Consider the following 14,056-nt stretch of genomic DNA (forward strand, 5'->3'; position numbering starts at 1 on the left):
CCCAGGGGTCGTCTATAGCGCCCAGCCGGGTTGTCTGCCTTGACTGCACGGCGACCCTTCACGGTTCGGTTCTTCTGAGAACCAGGGTTCCTGCCGGCCCCAAACCGCCAGCTCTTCTGGAATTTAGAGGCTCTTACGCGGCCTTGAAGAGTTAAGAGCTGGATTTCGTGCCCGTTGGCTCACGCTCGCGCTTCTCCCTGTGCCCAGCTCTTGCCGTTTTTGCGTGGACGTGCCCCGCGTGGAGAGTTTGGTCGGTGCTACCCCTTAGGTTCTCTCGTCTTCCCTAACCCCCAGGGTTTAATATGCCTTTCACTCCCCTAGTTAATTCAGAATGGCTACTGTGATCTTTGTGGATAAGGAAAATGGAGAACTGGGCACTCGTGCGACTCCCAAGGACCGGCCGAAGCTGGGCTCCCGGCCCTGTAAGTATACAGGCTGCGGTCACACGCAGGGATTGTGGACCAATGTGGCCTGCGCCTAGGGAGGCGTTAGGGAGGCGCAAGTGTACCGCGTAGGCAACGGGAGTCAAGTTTGCCGAATACAGGCATAGATACCTCCTTTTATTTATTGCACTTCTCAGATGTTGCACTTTTTACAAATGGAAGGCAAGACTCTCCTACCAGCAAAAGGCTTATGCCTCACTTTATTGCGGTACCTGCTTTATTGCTTTGATTTGCAACCGAACCCGCAATATCTCAGGGGTACGCCTGTGCTCCTGTCACAACATGCTTGTTATGAGTCTCTTTTTCATGTTCAATAATGGAATGAGATTGACAATGGCCATGCCACTGTCAAAAATGGGGGTTGAGTTTTCGGTGAGAATTAGGCCAAATTTATACACAGCCTTCTAGTTGCACAGATAATGTATTGCTTGAATAATCTTATGGTCTTTTTTTTAAAAAAATTTTTATTCTAGCAGTCAAAGCGTTAGATGGGAGATCTCAGGTTTCAGCACCACATGCTGGCAAAATGTTTGATGCTCCTCCAGCCTTGCGTAAGGCTCCCAGAAAGGCTTTGGGAACTGTCAACAGAGCTACAGAAAAGTCAGTAAAGACTAATGCACCTGTCAAAGAGAAACAGACCACCTTCTCTGCTAAAACGGTAAGTGCTGTCTATAATGACACTGTTTAAACACGTCAGCACTTTTGGCTCTTAAAATGACGATTGGCATCCTCTCTGGCTTTCTTCCCAGTGAGTAGGTTAAATAGAGGCTGGCAAACAGATTGGCAGAAGAGAATCACACTGTTTTGGTGGACTTCCTCTGTGCCTTGAGATCAGCAGCCTGCAGCAGCAGGTGAATATTTTTGCCTCACCTGCCCGTAACTAATATCGTGAAGCAGATTTGTTGGTAGTACAGGCATACCTCAGAGAGATCAAGGATTGGGTTCCAGGGGCGGGAGCGGGTGGGGAGAGAGGTCAATGGGAGAAAAAGGAGACATTCGTAAAACTTTGAACAATAAAGAATTAAAAAAAATAATAATTGGGTTCCAGGCCACCATAATAAAGCAAGTAGCACCGTAAAACGAGTCATCGTTTTAATGGGGGTGGGTCTCACCTTCAGTTTGTTAAAAATAAAAATTAAAAAAAAAGCAACATTTTGGAAAGTCCACCAAAACAGTATGAAGTGCAATAAAGCAAACGGTGATAAAATGAGGAATGTCTATATCTACTTACACATGTAAGTACTGAGAGGGAGCTACTTTGCAAGAGGTCACATTAATATAGCTCAGGTGCCGCTGTCCTCCTCCCCACCTCCCAGGACCAGCTCCTTAGGTGATGATGATAATTTGCTAGCATGCTGACCTTTGTGTTTGTGATGAGCTAGAGCTGCAGGTCAGTGCATCCCAGACTGAGAGAACTTGGCTGAGAAAATGACTTGGGTGTGTGGATGAACACTTTATTTGGATAATTGTTTTGTTTAATGTGTATTAGGAAAAAACAACTAATTAAGATAAGGCTGATGGAAACATGGAAAATCACACTTCCAAAAGCCAAAAATGGCTTTTAGGATTAGCTTCTATTCCGGCTGACTCAGGCCCCTTTCCTTCTCTGGTGGGTTGAGTGATTGAGTTAATTACCAGCGCTGCGCATTCTTGATGACTTAGGCTGACTTAAATCTCAAACTTAACGGTTGAGCCATGCTACTAGAATTGTTGAATTGTATTTGTGTGTAATCATGAGAACATAATCAAAAGGATTATGGTTCTTAGAAGTCAGCATGAAAATGAAAAAATTTAAAATGTGGTGAAGAAGCCCTCACACATCTTGAAGAAGCCCTCTCGCTAACTCATGTTTTCTTGGATTGTTTTAGGTAACCGAGAAGACTGTTAAAGCAAAAGGATCTGTTCCTGCCTCAGATGACACCTATCCAGAAATAGAAAAATTCTTTCCCTTCAATCCTCTCGGTAGTATCTTTTGGTATTACAAAAATTCTTTAGCCTAGAGTTTCTCTTAGAATCCAATGCAGCTGCAACTTGATACGGCTATCAATATGATACACGACCCAACGCTATAACCAGACTGTCTGAATCTGGGTTGCTTTGAACAAATATGCTTGTTGGTAGATTTATTTCTAAATAAAGGTCAGAAGGGGAATTGGAGCAAGGATGTGGAGAACATTTCCCCCTGTCCGCAAGAGCTTACCACCTAGTGGGGAGATGTGTTCACTAACCTTGAAAAAGTCTGCAGTTGGCTATCAATATGATACACGACCCACACCTATAACCAGACTGTCTGAATCTGGTTTGCTTTGAACAAATATGCTTGTTGGTAGATTTATTTGTAAGGTACCCTCTAAGGTCAGAAGGGGAATTGGAGCAAAGATGTGGAGAACATTTTCTCCTTTCCTCAAGAGCTTACCTCCTAGGGGGGAGATGTGTTCACTAACCTTGAAAAAGTCTGCAGTGGACAGCTCTAGCAAGCCTGTTAGAAACGGGGCTTTATGTCAAATTGAACAATGCCAGTGAAAACATGAATTTTTTACTCCTTCAACCTTCTACATATATCTGAAATATTTTCTGTTATAGAACTAGCTTGTTTAGCTTTAATTTACTCACATTTGAGGAGGGGCTACTGTATGCCAGGCCCTGCCCTGAGGGAGCCCATGATTCTGAGGGAAAGTTCAGCACTGAACAAATCATCTTACTGTGAGTGTGAGCAAGCAAAAACCAAAAAACAAACAAACAAAAAATACGGCCTTTATTATTTGGTTAAAAAATAATAAACATATTACATTAATGTGAGCAAGCAAAAACCAAAAACCAAACAAACAAAAAATACGGCCTTTTAGGGGAACAGCAGGGAAGCTTTCACAAAGGCTATAAGGAGACAGCTGGATGAAGAAGGGGATGGGCAAGGCAAGAGCCTTGGACACAGTGTGTGCAAAGATCCTGAGGTGGAAGAAAGGAGTGGAGTGGTTCTGGGGAACGGAGAGGCAGAGTGAAGGACGACACAGGTGAAGCAGTGGGGGCCAACCAAGCAGGGCCTTCTGCTTTCTCAGCTGGATTTTTTGCCCTTTCATTCAAAGGGCAGTTAGTCATTCTCCTGGTACATATCCTGATTGTTTCTGGCTTTTCTACCTTAAAAACAATTCCACAATTAGTATTCTGGAAATTACATTGTTGTGAGTTTGTGAGTTTACCCAGTGAGTAAACTTTTAAGAATTGCTTGCTGAGTCTCGAAGGGTGTGTGATGACATTCTGACAGTATCCATGCTAATAATTACCACTCATTCATCAAGGAAAATAAGGCAGATTTAGGCATATTGACCAGGAAGGAGGACTACAGTATGCTGTGTTTCAGGGAAGAGACACGGCCAACTTGTCCTTTAAACAGGAGCATGTGTAACCGAACCCACCTCCTGTGGATGAGGATGCCTGCTTCCCCCGTGTTCTCTAACTGCAAATGTTTTAACATTAATCTTGATCAGAAAGGCAATGGGTATCTTTTTGTTTAAAATTGTGTGTGTGGGGGGAGCGGGTGCCTCAGTGAGAGCATATTTGATAATTGGCCTTTTGTAGTTATTTTAACTTCCGTTTGTATCTTTGTTTGCCTTTGATGATGTGACTACTATTTTAAAAGAGATCTTAGTGGATAAAGGAAATTAGCTCTTTATAATGCAAACTTGTATCCTCTTGAATCTTTTCTGTTATGGTTTCCTTTACAATTCAGTGGTTTTAAATTAAGTAGTCACCATCACTCAATTCCTTTTTGACCGGTTTTACCAGGATTCAAAAGGAGCAGACAAATTTCTAGTATATAGGCTTTAGAGACCTTTCTACACTTTACAAAATGATGGTTCTTCATTCTTAGCTTTTTAGAAAACAGAAAAAAGTTTTATTATTATTATTATTATTAGCATAAATAACTTGAAAAAACATAAAATAACTTTTCCAAAACAAAAAAACTTACTGAGAAGACTGGCATGGTTTTATATTTTGAAAATTTGCTTAATTTGGCTTAATATAAGATAGCCGGATTCTTATCTGATGTTTGCATTCAATCTGTTGCATCTGTTTGGGTTGCAGTATATGAAGAAAATCTGGCCTCATGCAGATAAATAGTTAGGAAAGGGAGAAGCATTTTAAATAGTCTTTTCAGATCAGTATAGATGGTTTTCTTTGGTACTACCCTAAAATTCAATTGGTGGCTGTTTCTGAACATATAGATGCAATGCGAAACCGAAAACCATATCAATGAACATTTTATACTCTGACAGTAAAATCCATTGGTCTGTTTTGCACTTCAAAGTATCTTTTATCCTAACCTTCATCACACATTGCTCACCTAGGAATATTGGTTTATTGAAAAATGTAGATTATCCAAAGGCAGCTTCATTATGCAATTTTAAAAGCACGTTCATTAATATCACCATTCATCGAATCAGAAAAATCTTAAGTATGAGGAAGCTGTCAAGCTAATGATCACAGATAAGTTTTTCAAAGTCCTGTTTTTTTTCTTGAAATTGTGAATTTTAATCATTGGCAACAAATACTGTTTTCCTCGAAGGGATAGACTCCTTTCATTCCTCTGAGAAAATGTGCAACCAACACCCAGCTCTGAGTAACCAGTTTGTCTTTTAGGTGTTCTTTCAACTAACTGGTGTTCGGGAAAAGGCCTCTAGTTTAGCTTGCAAAGCAAATATTTGCCCAAATCCTTTTTCTTTGAGATCACCATTGTACTTCAGTAGGCAGCAGGGTGCTTCCTGACATACATCTCATTTTGTCATACAAAATATAAAAAAGACATGTTCTCAAAGATCGAGAGCTAAGAAGGTTAATACTTCTTATGCATATGATAAAGTGAAATGTGGAACTGGCACTTTTTACTGCAGGTGAAAGGTAGTGAGGAATAGTGTGACTACTAAATATAGTGTCTTGCCCCTGCCTTGTCCATGCTAAGGCACAGTGATTTTTATCCGCCGTTGCTTTTGTGCCATCATTGCAAGTGTCAGCACAGTGGGGGAAAGGTGTTCATGTTATTAGAAAAGTGGCTTTGCCCCTGCCTTGTCCATGTTAAGGCACAATGATTTATATCCACCGTTGATTTTGTGCCATCATTGCAAGTGTCAGCACAGAAGGGGGAAAGGTGTTCATGTTATTAGAAAAGTGGCTTTGACCTCGTGGACTCGCTGAAAGGGCCTCAGATTCCCAGGAGTCCACTGTCCATACTGAGAATTGCTGTCCTGACGAAATCCTCTCTCTTTGTGGCAGATTTTGAGAGCTTCGACCTGCCTGAAGAACACCAGATCGCACAGCTCCCCTTGAGTGGAGTGCCTCTCATGATCCTTGACGAGGAGAGGAAACTTGAAAAGCTGTTACACCTGGGTCCCCCTTCACCCCTGAAGGCGCCCTCTCTACCCTGGGAGTCCGGTGAGTGGACAAGGGCCCTCCTAGAAGGGCCGCAGACAGTTTGTGTCATGACACTTGCATTGCTGTGGGGATAGAGTTATGGGGGAGGTTAGCCTACAAAACATTTCTGTCCTTCAGACTTCAGGGCCAAGTTTCAGAATAATGAAAACCCTTCTCAGTTGATATTGCTGTTTAGTTCCAAATGCCCAGGTAAAATCAAGTCACTCTGGAATCGAGAGCCTCAGATATAGCCAAACAAGATTGAACTTAGCATATAGTTTCTTAGGTTGTAAGTTGAAGTATAATAAACTTGCTTGGAATAAGAATTCCAAGTCGCTCGTTCAGGATCAAGACACCTGTGCAATAACATAGAATGGCAAAACCTCACTGCACAAGGTTTTCGGTCTTGGTTCAAACTGGTGGTCAGAAGCTGTCAGTACGTTTTCTGTGTGTTAACTTAGACACTTACACTATTTCATACATTTACATTAGTGATGTTGTTGGCTCTTACTTGGACCTCTAATAAGAACAATAGTTTCAGGAACTTCTAAGAATCATTTCCTGATATTGGTTAATTCTGGGACCACAGCCACATTCCAGGAAATGAGTGCATATGTGTGTAGGTGGTGTGGGCATAGAGATTCACTGGACAGAGGGAGAAACAGTGGATGATTAGAAGTGATAACTAATGTCCATGTTGAGATGGACAATGAATCAAGGCAGTTTGCAGGTATTGTCTAAGAAATTCCTATTTTCTAGATCCGTTCCAGTCTCCCTCAAGCCTTCTGTCGACTCTGGATGTTGAATTGCCACCGGTTTGCTATGACTTAGAGATTTAAGTTTCTTAGTGCTTTATAGTTTGCATGTATGAATAGTTTGTATTAATAAAGACATTCTTTAACAGACTCTTCTTAATATTGCGGTTGGTATTTGTAATTTGCTTAAAACAGTATAAAAACTCGTAGAAGTGTTCATAGCCAAAAGTCTATAATATGACAATAGACATTTGTCTGATTTGAAAATTTTACCTTAAAACCCTTTGGTTTGTTTTAACAGTTTATTTTAGAAGTTGTCACTGTTTTCCTTGAAACTTATACCCCTTAATGTGTATTTTATTGTGTTTTTGTGGCCATTAACTAGTGACAGTTATTAGATTTCTTAATTAGAAGAGCCACTTCAAACTCATTAAGTATCTATTGCTAGGCATTCTTTATTGCTTGTTCTATTTACAGTGGAACCTCAGTTCTTGAACTTAATTCATTCCGGAAGGCTGTTCGAGAAGTGATTTGTTCGAAAGCCAAATCATTTTTCCCCATTAGAAATAACATGAATTGAATTAATTTGTTCTAGACCCCAAAATGATTCCCTGTTTTAACCTTTCTTATATACAAAACATGTCGAATGTACTGTTTGGTCTATAAACAAGCACTTCTTTTCTTAAATTCATCGAATCACCCCCTGCTAGCCTTAAACGAATCACTTTCAGCACTATAGTGGAACCTTGGTTCTCAAACTTAATTTGTTCTGGAAGGCTTAGAGGAGCAGTTTGTTTGAAAGCCGAATCATTTTTTCCCATTAGAAAGAATGTAAATTGAATTCATCTGTTCCAGACCCCCAAAGGATTCCCTGTTTTAACCTTTTTATGTACAGTATATACCTAATGTACTGTTTAACCTACAAATAAGCACTCCTTAAATTTATCAAACTACCCCTTACTAGCCTTAAGTGAATTTTTAATCTATCCCTGCCTCGGAAATGCTAGCACTGACTAACTGCTTTACGGTTATCCAATCAACAAGTTTTTCTCCTGTTCAATTGCCTGAGATTGTTTTGTGAGCCCTTTCACACCCTTAGCAACATTGGTGCTCTTGATGGTCTTGTTTGCCCAGTTTCTTATATACTGCACAGGGTGACACTCCACGGTCCATCTATGGAGAGTGGGTCTAAACTTACAAGCCGGATCTTGGGCAAATTGATTGGTACAATACAGAATAGAAGAGAGTGACTGGATAATCATCGTATCCTGAATAGAAAATACAGTATATCTTCTGTGTGCTATTGGGACAGACTGCTGCTTTTGAATTATGATAGACTAGAGGCCTAATGCACGAATTTGTGCACCAGTGGGGTCCCTTGGCCCGGCCTGTGGGATTGGGCTGAAACTGGCTCTCCGACAACACCCAAGGGGTCCCGGATTATGAGAGGGTGCAGGCCAGGCTGAGGGACCCGACTGGTGCATGATCGGGGCCGGGGAGGGACCACAGGAGGGCTCCAGGGTGTGTCCAGCCTGTTTCGCTCAGTCCCGATCAGCTGGACTCCAGCAGCAAGCTAACCTACTGGTCGGAATGTCTGCCCCCAGGTGGCCAGTGCAAGTCATAGCGAGCGGTTGAGTGGCCTTAGCATATCATTCGCATATTACGCTTTGATTGAACAGCTGACTGGACATTTAGCATATTAGGCTTTTATCATATAGGATTCTTTGGCTACCTGTTTTCAGTTGTGTGTAATGTAGTTTGTTTATTTATTGCATAATGTAGGTTATATTACCAATGTTAGCAGGAGACTGTTTCCTCATGCCAGAGAAAGTGAACTGTAATCATCAAATATGTTTTGCAAACTTGGTAGTAGCAGCTTATCTTCCCTTCCCTTAGAAAGATGATAATGTAAGCCACGAAGCATAGAATTTCCCTCAGTGATCTTAGTGCCTCTCTTCATACTTCACTCAGATGCAAAAATCGTTGTTTATTCTTTAGCATAAGTTATATTCTGCTCCTCAACTAAATGTGTGTGTGTGTTTGACAACTGATCTGAGTAAATTTCCTGTGACACATTTTCATCTTCAAAAAGTCTTTTTAAAAAAATCATGACTTTGAGCCCAGCCAGCATGGTTCAGTGGTTGAATGTTGACCTGTGAACCAGGAGGTCACGGTTTGATTCCCAATCAGAGCACATGCCCCGGTTGTGGGCTCGATTGGAAGCAGCTAATCACCGAGTCTCTTTCATCATTGATGTTTCTATCCCTCTCTCCCTCTCCTCTCCTCTCCGAAATCAATACAAATATATTTTAAAAAAAGAAAAAGACTTTGAGAAACTGGATTTACAGGCCCCAAGTCCATCTTGCGGCAAATCTCTCCCTTCGTCCTGACATCACAGTCTGCTCTGAGCTCTCCCTGTGCGTCAGCAAGGTCCGTGCACACTTCCACCATCGCCCTTTCCACATCGTCTTGTAATTGGCTGCTGGCTAGTTTCCACTGCAACACCGACCTTTGTGTCCCCAGTGCCTGGCACATAATAGGTACTCAGAAGGTAAATATTCATGTTTTCATTATTTACTAACAAAAAGTGTATGTAGATGACTTAATCCTTTTTATTTTTATTGTTTCAAATCTGCATTGTCCAATTCCCTTCATTGATGCAGAAAAATATCTATTGAGGGGTCACTGTGTTGGGTACTGTTCTAGATACTAAGGATATAACACTGAGCAAAACAGATAAAAATCTCGCCTTCACCCTAGCCAGAGGAACAGATTATCTATGAAATAATACATAAGTTACACGATATGCTAGAAAGAGATAGGTGCCATGAAAAAAACCCGAGTGGGGAGGGGGTGTGTCTGTGGGTGAGTGAGTGGATGGGTGGGAGCCAAACTCTTCAAGGAGGAAGGGGAATGAATGAAATTTTAAACAGAGAGGTTATAGAGGGCCTCACTGGGAAGGTACTTTTGAAAAGAGATACTTTTGAACAAAGATACCTTTGAAGGCGGTGAAGGGGTAGCCTTAGGATATCCAGGGCTAGGACTATCCAGGTAGAGGAGAGAGCAAGTGCAGAGGCCCCGAGGCAGGAGTGGACTTGGTGCGTTTGAGCAATGGCAGAAAGATCAGCAGGACTCAAGGCAGTGAGTGAGAGGAAGAGGGTTGGGAGACAACGCCAGAGAGCAGAGAGGGAGAGATCGGGTCAGGTCAGATCTGGAGGGCCATGGAGATGAGTTGGATCTTTAGTGTAGGTCCCTGGGTGGGGAGCAGACGATTGTTGGGGACAGGGTAGTGTTGAGCTAGGAAGCTGGTGAGTGGGTGCTCGGAGATCAGATTATGGAGAGTTTGCAGTTATGGGCAGTGATAATGTCTAGGAGGTGACCACAGGAGTGAGTGACCGAGGTAGGTAGGTGGAGAGCAAGCTCATGGGAGGAGAATCGTTAAGGAGTGTTGAGAGTGGGCCCTGGAAGTAATAGAATGAAGGCGCGGTGTTAGAATCGCAGTGAGCTAGGAGCCAAACTCTTCAAGGAGGAAAGGGAATGAATGCCTTGGTTGTTTGCAGTCATCTCAGATGACTTGAGATTCCAGGGTTTTAGGGCCGAGAGAGGGAGCATGGTCTGGAGGCAGCAATGAGGATCCCTGTTGGGGGTGGGGATGAGAGACCAGGGGAGGGTTGGTGACTGGAGCAGGGATGCCAGCCAGGGAGCCAAGGTTCCCTCTGGGTGTGCAATATGACTGTATTTTAGGATACTGCTATTAATGACACATTTATTTTAACGGCACGTAAATGGGAATGTCACTTCCCAATACCAGGTTTCTTAGCCTGGGTGAAACTGAGTGAGGATTTTTCAGTTCTTTTACTTGGAAGGAAATAATAATTAGGAATTAGTAGTTTCTGCTCTTTGGTCTGTAGAGAGAGGCATCCAGGGTTAAGACATAGCCCCTTTTCATTGCTCGTGAGAGTCTGTCTCGAGGTTCACCACTGCCCCGACAGGCTGCCTCAGGGCACGGAGGAAGGAAAAGGTGGCTTAGAAGATACGCAGTTGCCAGGAGAAGAACAAGAATGGAGGAAAAGAGCAAGAAGCGGCGTTTGCGGAGCCACTAGGAAGGTTTCATGTGGATGCACTTTTCATTTGCCCGGCAGGCAGCGTTACAGAGCAGTGCTTCCCCAGGGGTGGCTGGAGACTCCGGGGTTCCTCAAGACCCTTTCAGGGTGTGTGAGGTCAAGGCTGTTTCAACAGTAGTACTCAGGTTATTTGTCATTTTCACACCCTTCTCTCACAAGTGCATCCTGGAGTTTAGTAAGGAGCAGTGTGAAATGTGATTTCCCAGCAGACTGAATGCAGAAGTGGAGATGAGAATCCAGCTGTCTCCTTTTAAGCCAGATATTAAAGAAACCTGCAAAAATGTAAAACAATATCCGTCTTCTCACTAAATGTTATTTGGGAAAAGAGTTATTTTTCATGAACATGTTAACTATATTAACATTAAAAGGGGTTGTTACTGCAATGTTTAAATAAGTAAATATTTTTTAAATTCCCATTTTAATTTCTTTTTTAAAAAATTAATCTTCACCCAATAATATTTTTCTATTGATTTTTAGAGAGAGTGGAAGGGAAGGGGAGAGACAGAGAAAGAGAAACATCGATGTGAGAGAGACACATTGATTGGTTGCCTCCTGCACCCACCCCAACCGGGGATTGAGCCTGCAGTGGAGGTACATGCTCTTGCTTGGAATTGAACCCGGGACCCTTCAGTTTTGGGCCGATGCTTTATCCCCTCAGCCAAACCTGCTAGGGCTCATTTTAATTTCTAATAACTGTAACTATTGATATGTATTCTCTTTATAAATAACAGCTCTTTGTGGTCCTTAGTAAGCTTTAAGAGTGTAAAGGAACCCTGAGACCAAACAGTTTGAGAACTTGTAGTCGAGTGGATGAGGTGTGCTAGGGGTAGACCCAGGCTTTATGTTTTTTTGTTTGTTTGTTTTTTAATATTTTTTTATTGATTTCAGAGAGGGAGGGAGAGGGAGAGAGAGATAGAAACATGAATGATGGGAGAGAATCATTGATCGGCTGCCTCCTGCATGGCCGCCATCCAGGACCAAGCCCACAACCCGGGCATGTGCCCTGACTGGGAATCGAACCATGACCTCCTGGGATGCTCAACCACTGAGCTATGCTGGCCGGGCCAGGTTTTATATTTTAGGATGTTACTTAACCTCTCTGAAACTTAATATCCTTATCTGCAAACTAGGCTACCTCATACACTGATTGTGAACAACAAATGAAATGTGTTAATAGCATTTTGCACAGTGCTGGGCACAGTTATAATTTTATAAGTGTTGATCATTTCATCAAATAATTGATTTGATTTCATCAAATAATACATATAATAGTATATGCATAACCCTGTGCTAAGTGCTGTGAAGGATGTGAAATGCATAAGTCACAGTTCTTATTCTGAAGGGGTTTACTGTCCCAGAGGGGAGAGATTTCCGGGTTTGTAGTTGGTACCTTTGTGTCCACTTCCCAGCTCTACCTGACCTTGAGCAAGCTGCTTCCTGTGGGGTAAAGTCAAGTAATAAAGGCATCCCAGCTGGTCCACTGAGGTGACAGTAAGTTCCCACTGTATCTTTCAGGCCTCATTGCTGCTGCCTCAGTTCACACCTGGTTTTGCTTTTCTCCTTGAAAATTACACCAAGTCCTTTCTTCTCGGCTATTTCCAGAACCCACTTTTCTTCCCGAGATAACATAAACCATGCCACTAGAGGGCGCCTCCTGCCTTCCTAGTCACTTGCTGCTTTCTCTAATTTGGAGATGTCCTTTCGTCTGAGATGATGTCTTCAGGGCACTCTCAGCTTGGTGAGTGTGGTAAGCTTGGCCCGAGAAACCTGACTCTATTTGTATCAGTCAACGCATATTTACAGAGACCTCTTTAAGTGAACCTGGGACGGGAAGGGTTGGTGGGAGGAAGATTGTGGGTGTCACCACCATCATCTGACATTTAGTGAGCATGTACTTTATGCCAGGATTGTGCTAACTGCTTCACGTGCATGTCTCATGGAATCTCAGCAACACCATGGGGGGTGGGTATGGGCACTCATTTTTAATAGCTGGAAACCTGAGCTCTGATTGGTTAAGTAACTGGTGCAAAATCCGGCTAGAAGGCAGTGGTTCACAGCCAGGAGGGGTGTGCTGATTGCAGAGGCTGTGAGCTGGAGGGAGAGAGGCCTGGACTGGCTGGAGGCAGGATTTGGACAGAAGGAGAAGACCAGAGAGAGTTTGGTCAGGCAGGGGAATTACACTTGTACTATGAAATGGCCTCCATCGGGGATCGTAATGCCTTAAGCAGGTAGCAGGTCTTACTGTTCGAGGACAATGATTCTCAGCCTTACCAGACACAAAACCCCTTTCTGTAACAAGTTTTTTGTAACTCTCCCTTTACTATTCTGAAGTGAAATTCAAAGGCATTGTATCTATCTATCTATCTATCTATCTATCTATCTATCTATCTATGTATCTATCATCTATCTAGATATGCTTGCATATAATACAAAAGGAAATACTAACAATTGAATATCAGGCTTATACATATGTAAGTAAGTCTGTCTACACAAAAAGCCACCTGCACAAATTTCCAAACCTTTCTGTATTTGTAACTCTCCCTTTACTATTCTGAAGTGAAATTCAAAGGCATTGTATCTATCTATCTATCTATCTATCTATCTATCTATCTATCTATGTATCTATCATCTATCTAGATATGCTTGCATATAATACAAAAGGAAATACTAACAATTGAATATCAGGCTTATACATATGTAAGTAAGTCTGTCTACACAAAAAGCCACCTGCACAAATTTCCAAAGTGTCCACCAGGGGACGGCATACCTCTTCCACACCTGCAAACTGCTCACAGTCTGATCCAGTGACATTGGCCTGTTTCCTTTGCCATTGTAATGGCCTCATGTTAGCGTACTAGTGTGGCATGATTGTCTGCCTGAGGTCCCCTGAGAGGTAAGGGTGGGAAGTGGGGTATAAAGAGAGGAAGTCACGGAGTATGGAACTGACCCTCAAGTCATTTTGATAGGTTTCTAGCACATGAGCACACCCGATGAGAGTCATATGCTTTAAAGTGTTAGTTTTGTTTATTGTGTCATTTGCTTTAAAAGTGATTAGGAAGTAACATGTTTGTTTTACTCTCATTGAAATTATTTTTGAGGTTTGTATTACAGCAAGCGATATGTATTAAAAATTTTTCTTTAAATTGACTAAATTTTTCTTTAAATGCATATGTTTAAATGGAAACTTTAAATCCTCCTCCTATCTAATAAAAGAGAAACATGGTAACTAGCCGTACCTCCGCTACCCTTCCCATTGGCTAATCAGGGCGATATGCAAATTAACTGCCAGCCAAGATGGCGGCCGGCAGCCAGGCAGCTTGAAGCTAAC

General features: G+C 42.3%; 1 protein-coding gene across 3 annotated transcripts in view; it reads left to right on the top strand.

Annotated features, from left to right (window-relative positions):
- The window catches only part of PTTG1 (pituitary tumor-transforming 1), an 11,052-nt gene extending 4,288 nt beyond the window's left edge, over positions 1-6,764 (top strand). For all 3 annotated transcript variants that reach the window (XM_005870567.2, XM_005870566.2, XM_014543171.1), the window contains exons 2-6: positions 322-422; positions 917-1,101; positions 2,312-2,405; positions 5,712-5,870; positions 6,609-6,764. In XM_005870567.2, coding sequence (XP_005870629.1) covers positions 332-422; positions 917-1,101; positions 2,312-2,405; positions 5,712-5,870; positions 6,609-6,688 — 609 coding nt within the window. In that variant the 5' untranslated portion in view covers positions 322-331 and the 3' untranslated portion in view covers positions 6,689-6,764. The remainder of the gene's footprint in view (positions 1-321; positions 423-916; positions 1,102-2,311; positions 2,406-5,711; positions 5,871-6,608) is intronic.
- Positions 6,765-14,056: the final 7,292 nt, after the last annotated feature.

The sequence above is a fragment of the Myotis brandtii genome, unplaced genomic scaffold (assembly GCF_000412655.1).
Source record: "Myotis brandtii unplaced genomic scaffold, ASM41265v1 scaffold32, whole genome shotgun sequence".
Lineage (NCBI taxonomy): Eukaryota > Metazoa > Chordata > Mammalia > Chiroptera > Vespertilionidae > Myotis > Myotis brandtii.